This window comes from Plodia interpunctella, chromosome Z (assembly GCF_027563975.2).
Source record: "Plodia interpunctella isolate USDA-ARS_2022_Savannah chromosome Z, ilPloInte3.2, whole genome shotgun sequence".
Lineage (NCBI taxonomy): Eukaryota > Metazoa > Arthropoda > Insecta > Lepidoptera > Pyralidae > Plodia > Plodia interpunctella.
Window position 1 is genome coordinate 4413226 of NC_071324.2, and position 8219 is coordinate 4421444.

General features: G+C 37.6%; 1 protein-coding gene across 1 annotated transcript; it reads left to right on the plus strand.

Annotated features, from left to right (window-relative positions):
• Window positions 1-370: 370 nt before the first annotated feature.
• Window positions 371-1707, plus strand: LOC128682995 (nucleoside diphosphate kinase homolog 7-like). Its single transcript, XM_053768104.1, has one exon. The coding sequence runs from the start codon at window positions 498-500 to the stop codon at window positions 1647-1649; it is 1152 nt and encodes a 383-aa protein (XP_053624079.1). The 5' UTR covers window positions 371-497; the 3' UTR covers window positions 1650-1707.
• The last annotated feature ends 6512 nt before the right edge of the window (window positions 1708-8219 follow it).

An 8219-nucleotide genomic window follows, 5' to 3' on the forward strand; every position in this document is an offset into this window, starting at 1 on the left:
TACTCCATAGATGAACAAAAATACAGTAAGTTACAGAACATTACATTGAAGTAAAAAGCAGACTCGCGAACCTCTAAGAATGTAACTAAAGCAGACTCCTACGTTTTTTATCTGTAATAGGATATTATTTTAGGCATGGAATTAATATGTACTCCGAAGTACTTATTAAATCCATGATTTTAGGCAAAACCACAGACATATAAGCATAAAGTTATGCTTAAATGTCTGTGGGATTGGGTAAAACTAAAAAAATAATATATAGTACCTACCAACTCCTTATAGAGAAAATCCCGCGCGCAGGGCCCTTTATGGAGAAAATAAAACAATAAACAATTTATCACTTATTGTCGCTCTTGATGTCATACCATGTCATTTGCTAGTTCTTTATTTTGATAGAAGTATAGTTAATTACTTCGATTTTGATAGTGCTTTTATAATGAATTTTGGTCAGCTTTAATTATATATTATACTTTTTTTAAGTGTTTATTTTGATAAAAATGGTTTACGATTATTTTGACAAGTATATCTTCACCTGCGAGATGTACGACGAAGAGGCAGACAAGATACTGAAATTGATATTAAATTTCTTTCCGTTCGATAATTCCGTACAAGTTATAGATCCAGAAAAAGGGAAATTCTTACTGCGGAGGTATCAGATACCGACGCTGAATCTAGCAACTCTGCAGATTGGTAATATTGTGAATATATTTTCCAAACTGCTTCTCATCACCGACTGCGCTCCTCTGACGCACCGCACTTTGTTCAAAGGATCAGAACACACATTCGCCTTGATCAAACCGTGTCCGCCGAGCATGCATGGAAAAATTATAACATACATAATGCAGAAAGGTTTCCGTATTGTACGAATGAAGAATGGCAAAGTCAACAAGGACTTCGGTGTAATGCTCTACAGAAATCTTGCTGGCAATGAGAAGCTACCTCTTATTATCAATTATATAACTAGTGGTGAAGTGATCGGTCTTGAGTTAGTGGCACCTTATGCTGTTTCCAAGTGGCGCGATTGCTTAGGTGCCACTGACCCGAAAAAGGCTGCACCGGGAACTCTAAGGTATCTCTATGGACAAGATCAGCTCAAAAATGTAGCACACGGCTGCAACGATCCACAAGATGCAGCGGAAATGTTGGAGGAATATTTCGGGTACGCGGGAAATCTTCCTAGGATCCCGTTCAGTGCTACGTACAAAGATTGTACGTGTTGCGTTATCAAGCCTCATGCCATTCTTGACGGAAATATGGGAGCGATAATAGAAATGATAACTACTTCTGGAAAATTCTATATTTCTGCAATGGCGATGTTCAGTTTGACCCATGCCAACGCTAAAGAATTTTATGAAGTTTATAAAGGAGTTTTTACAGAATACGAAGATATGTCGATTCATTTATGTGAAGGCCAATGCGTGGCACTTGAAATTAAATCTGAAGATCCTAGTATCAACTGTGTTTGTCAATTCAGGAAGCTGTGTGGCCCACGAGACCCGGAGCTGTGTCGGCAGCTGTACCCCGAAACTATAAGAGCTAAATACGGAAAATCTATTTTGCACAATGCTGTCCATTGCACAGATCTTCCAGAAGATGGTGAAAGAGAAGTTGAATATTTCTTCAAGCTTATTTCTGTACATGAGAATTAGAGGTATGTTTTATACAAGTTTAATCTATTTATACAATAAAGTTTGTGCGTTTGAATTATTTCAATAAAATTAGTTTTATCTAGATAAAACCCAATTTTGGCCAAAGTATAGCGTGTACAGTATAGCGTGAAGAATTTGAAGTACTTACCTAACTCATTGTATCTTAGGTTTATCATCTTTGAGCTAAATCACCCCATATTTATTGAGGTGATTTTTTGTGTATAAATAGTTGCGAGACCTACAGATTGATATTGCCCTGCAGAGTGATGGCTACTTTTTGCCCCGAGCGTTTGCGGGAACAGCTACTTTCTATTGCTACTTTAATGTAAATCCATTTGACCGTTCTGCACGATACGGTAACAAATCTCCTCACTCCATATAAAAAAATTCGCATTTATAAGTAGGAATTCATAGTAAGTACAAAGTAAGGTATTTAAATAATTGTACCTAATTTTGTTTCTCAGTAAAACAGGTTTAAGTGTGATAGTATCTCGGCGGTTACGGTGGCTGGTGATCCCAGGTGATTTATGTGATCCAGCCGCTAATGCACACTGTCAACAACTTGTGTGGACACACCCCTTCCGCAAAATACATTTTGACTGACCAATTTCTTGTGTTTGTGTCCATCGGACCTGCGATAAAAGATTTATAACACGCAATTTTAAAATATATGTAACTTATTGTATTTTTAATTAATTATCTACTTGCTTTTGCCGGAGGCCCGCATAAATTTTCGACAGGTACGGCAAAATGATTCTCATGATGAAAAGTTTAAATCTCTTAACTGTACGTCAGTAACTAAGTATACGAAATTTCCAGAATAGTTAAGTAGATAAAGCGTGAAGAGAAGAAACCAAATAAACTCACTTTCGTATTAAAGATAAGATTAGTTCCTCCGTAACCTTTGATTGTTAGGTAGTTCGAGATCTTATTCAAATCAAGAAACAAAGCGGACGCCGATTCTTCTCACTAAAACATTAAAGCCAGAGTTTTCATTAAGGTGAGACTGTTCATTTGCACAATGATAAATATGGCATAAATTATTTCATTTATTATTCAATTCGGTTCTTTCTGCGCTGTTTCAGTTATAAAACGAATCTTTTGCTCTTTTGCCGTCGACACCCTTTTTTTACTCTGCAAACGATACTGTTTGCTTACGGCTCTTAATTTTGAGTTTAAATATGGGGGAGATACACGTTCAAAAGAATACTCGACAAATCCTAGTCTAAACAGACAGACATACACCTGAGGTTTGCGTACACAACTAATACTGAATGATTGCCTCGCATTTTTTTAAGATTAGCACTTAATGTTTTTTTTGCGTGCATATACTTGTACAAGAACCAACAACAACAGTAGGTACTTATCTATACTATTTATTTATTTTTACACAACAAAACATATAAGTAAATACCTACTTGGTGGAAATCAAATGTTTTCAGACAATTTGTCGGTGGTACAAGATATGTTTAATATAAATACTTACATGAATTAAAATAAGAATTATACACTACACTACACTCCAAATTTCAGCTTCAGATGGGACTTTGTAAATATTTTACATTAGAGTTTCGTTCGCTAGAATTCTCTCAGTTAATATTAATGTTTTGAAGGACCTTAAGTCACCGTGTCACTATGGATAGTTTGGACAATTTACGACGTGTTATATTATAATTTAGTGTTGCGAAATGGCAGTAAAGACGGGCTTAAAAGATCAGGGGCGTAATGCGGGGCTGTACTCGCGGCGCGGGCTGAGCGCTCGTCTTCTAGTGCGGTTACTGAACTGTGTTGTTTATAAAATTTTCAAAATCTTATTGATTTGTGTTATGTAATAGTTCTCTTATCTTAAATTGCAAAAAGTGTACTTACCAAATGTTAACTTCGAATATTTAATTCCTATGTACAATTTACATAATAAGGTCATCTACAGATGTACCTATTTCCTCGCGAGTTTGAAAATACAAATAAATATAGTTGCGTGAAATAGGTATACTTAAATATTGCATTGTTTAATGTCAGATAACATGTTAAATGAATATCAAACTGCATAAAGCCACTGCCATTAAAAGTAGACAGAAATTATTCGCTAAGCACTTGACTGTTCCCGGAGCGGGCGCCCGGCCCGCAGAGGAATTTATGAAATTTAAAAAGTTCGCCCCGCCGGGAAAAAATGTGATTAAATATGTTTTGTTCAAGAGCAAGACATTAAAGCGATGTTAAGGGTGTGATAATGAGGGCGTTGATAAGCGTTTATTAGCCCGCTGGCCTCCCGGCGATCTCAATAACGGCGGCGCTATCTGGGGGAGCTAAATCATTTTAACGTAGTTTGCGAACCTACTCCTTTAAGAAAAATACTGCGATATGACGCTTATTTGCTTCCAAATTGCCTGCTTTCGCTTTTCACTCTCTCGCCATGACGGTTTTGGTTTTAAAAGTAATTATGTTTTTATCTGGGAGACGATTAATTCGCAAGTTTATTTTTTGTTGATATCGTTTGATGGTGTACTGAACAACACAAAAAAACGCAAACTTAAAATACTAGCCTACTCTCTAAAGTAGAACAGAAACTATCTGACATACATAGTTACTGAAAGCTAGCATTAATTATAGTGTTAGTGTGTCACCATTAGTTTGTATGCGTGTTACACATGTAAACAACCCACATCAATGCTTACTCACGTAAGGGACAAAATCTTAGATGATATGATGATAAAAAGGACATTCCAATGCAGATAAAACACTCTATGTAGAAAACCAATATCGCACCATACAATTAGGCGCCTTAAATGAAACAAACTCCCGCATCAGCGGATCTCATCTGCGCGGGATTTGGATCTGTAAGCGTATTTAAGCTGCAAATTGTTCTATTACGGAGAAATTATGATGAAAAAATGTAACTAGATTCAGTGTGTGGTCGACAAAGCCGAGCTGGTGCGGTCGCAGGTGTGCGCCGGCTTAGCACGCCCGCAGCGCCGGTGATTTGTGTTCCCGCTACATATGTTATAGGGTGCTAATGTCCTGACACACACTACCAACTATTGTCATTGGCTCGCAAGATTTGTAATAATTTTTTGTTTGATTTTACGAGCATTTATTGCCATTACACCTAGTAACGATATTCGTAAGTATACAGATAAATTCGTGTTTCAGTTAAATTATTCGAATGTCGAAATGCCTGGTATTACATTACTGTAAAAGTTTTCATTCACAATAGAAATAAGGGTCCATTTTCTAGCATGAATAAAAAGTTTCTTCATCATCGACATTAGATTTTTTTCTTGTTTTCTACTAGTACAGGACTTATAATTATGTATATATTATCAACATTCCTCAAAAGTGAGTTATGTAAATAGACCTGTTTACCATTAAATCCAAATAAATAAAAAAATACGTGATATGGTTTAATTTGTAATCTGTACAGAACAAACCTCGATTTAGTCACGGCTCACGCGCGTCGGATTAAACTGAACCCATAAAGCATGTCATGTACAATTAGTGCTCAAAATTTCAATTTGATTGGTGTAATTGCACCTCTTTACAAGAGGCGGCGCACAGTTGGTATTAAGCGGTTCTAATTTAATATCATTTGCATAGACGTGACCCGCGGTAAGACCCGCTTTTTGCTGCCAGATGACGGTGAACGTACAGTCAACAGCACATTAAGTTACCCTGCATGAACCTCTATGGCATGATAATAACGGCCAGTTTGCAATGCATTTGGATTTGTTGATGTGCTGTTTACTTTACGACTATATAGTTATATAGGTATCTGTGGATACGCCATATATGTACGGTCGCTCTCGATTGCCAAACAGTTTAAAGTAAGCAATGATTTCATTATCTATGTAGATAATGAATAATTGATGCTTTTTATTTGCTTAAATACTATATTAACAAAACTAAATATATTTTCGTGATTATTAATGAAACATACCTTGACTATAGTTTCAGTCTTGAAAAAAGGTTTACTACCAGACTAAAACTATAGTCGACTTTAACATCAAGAAACATAGTCCCACATTTTTAATTAATAATGTATATTTGTCACTAGTTTTAATCAAATTATATTTTCGATTTTTTCCTTACAGATATCCAAAGCCAAATAAAGGAATAGTGAAGTTTTATCCAGGTAATTCTATTTATTATAAGCTAACCAAGATTCTTCATCTGAAACCCCATGTCTACACCCGTGATTAATTGGAAAAGTTATTGTTATTTTCTGTTAGAGTGGCAATTAATGTCCGTTTCAAAAATATTATCTGTCAAATTAATTGTCAGAATGAGGGGGTGGCTGGGGCCGTCGGGGCGGGGGGCGACGGGGGCATGCGGGCCCACACCCCTGTCACAGATACAAATCGCGCGGATTTGCGCGCACTCCAGCCCCACTGGAATTTATCCGCCGTTCCTATTTACGTATCCTTTTATTTGTTTCACTCCTGTTAGTCCCGATAGAGAATTTTTATGTTTGCATGTCCCCGGCGCCTAGTGTCGTAAAGCGGCGACTTGTGAGCGCTTTAGAGCTTCGATAACGCAATTTGGGAGCAAGTGATCTCTGTTTATCGGATTATGGAGCAATAACTTAGCCGTGTCACTGGAGTAAATATTTTCGCTTGTTACTGATAGCTTAGTGAGACTAATTCCCTCGGTTTGTCGAAACCAGGTGCGCTGACAGCTGTAATCCCAGCTACCGCCGCTGCAATCTTGCTTGTGTTCCAAATGTAGATATATTTATTCAACTTTTTGTGATATGTCCTTATCAATTACTATTATACCTATAAATCTGTGGTCAAACTAAAACAAAAAAAAACTATAAAGCAGTACAAAATAACAAAAAAATTCTTCAGTATTTACTACTTAAGAAATTTAATAACGTGGTGGCCGGCTAATGATACGACTTAGGTACTAACTTAAATTACTTTGACTTGTATACCTCACTATTATTTTAACAGAACAAAACATTGTATCTATCGCGGGTGCTAACCCCGTTATCGCCGGCTTACCCGGTAAGCCCGGGTGATTTATGCCGGGCGCCAATTTGCCGATTCCAATCGCTGACCAATGCTACCTAATCGTTTATTGTCCGTAATTAGGGATGACTCTGCTCGCTTGGTAAAGAATGGTCTTGTTCACTGATTACAGAGAAGACAGTGTTGTGGTTGTGTATTTTTTTTTATAAACGAGATGTGTCCGCGTGATGTACGTAAATGAAACCATCGCTGTTGTCTTTCATAAAAAAAAAGACGTTTGTCAGTTTCATGCCCTCATGACCCGTCCAACTAGTTATTTATGCCACGGGAACATATCTTCAAGGTTCAATTGCCAGAATATTTTTTTAGGCAATTTATAGCTTTGACCATAGATAAAAGAAGCTTCGACCGTATATTTCTTTTATCTATGTTTTGACCCATACGTTGTCAAGTTTCATCACCTCATATTTACTCAACCCTACTAGTTAGGCTAAGCTGCAATGACCTGACTAACCCCTGCTACCTATTACAGCACAAAAAATATTAGAGAATATACCTTTGATTCCACAAGATCTATCGCAGCAATCTGGTGTAAAGTACCCACGTCGGTACAACACTGAGAGCCGGCGATTAGCGTTGAGTCGCCTCATCCACGCTAAACTGGCGTCCTAGCTGAGCGACAAATCGGTCATCGCAGCACGACGAGTCTATATCAAATGTACGGCAAGTATATTACTTGTGGCGTGTAGTTGCCGTATTCCGCGTACCTCTGAGACCTTACTCGATTCACATTTAACTATCGAACCTTTTTGCAGAGAGTGAGACGCAGTTAACTATTCACAATGTTGCATAGTATTTAAATGCGATAAAGGTTTTTTTGAATCATCCCTTTTGGTCTCAACTTTTGGCTCTTTTCACAGCTTCTTCGGCTGACTAATTTATTGGTCGTGTGCGCGAGTCCCATTGCACTGAGTCGCTAGCTGAGTGGTAGCACGCAGTGCAAATAGCTTGTACCGTCTTTACACTCAGAACGTCGCCTTGCATAGTGTAGCATTCCACGCCACACCTAGCACGCCGGGTAAACACGCTAAACGCGTTAATCCCAGGATTCGCGAAAGCCGAGAATTCACGGCTCTTTATTACATTAATTTAAATGTTTGTGCTCCGGAGCCCGCTCGCCGCGACCCTCCGATGATATAAATCCTCCTATCATCATATGTGTTCGAGTTTGAATTATGAGCTAGAACTACGAACCTGCAATAGCTACAAGTAGCCTTCCGCATTTGTTCCGCCACTTGTATGGGATAATATATAAATATGTAATGTTTTCTTGCAAATATGTATAAACTTCATAATAAGATATGGTACAGGATACACAGGAGGATACAGTTCCTAGTAATATCTAAAATACTTTCAGATCACAATTTACTAGTGTAAAGGCGACAGCGATTATTGACATTTTATTTAATTCTCCCTGAATCCCGTGTCGTCTGCGACTCCACCAAACTTTAGGGAGTGACGATGGTGCGAAGATGAATACTATTTGTCTAAATACGCGACATCTGTGGCGATAAACTTTATTATTATACTAGTTGGTCAACTT

Coding starts and splice junctions, on each gene's coding strand:
- LOC128682995 (XM_053768104.1), top strand. CDS start 498: ATGGTTTACGATTATTTTGACAAGTATATCTTCACCTGCGAGATGTAC.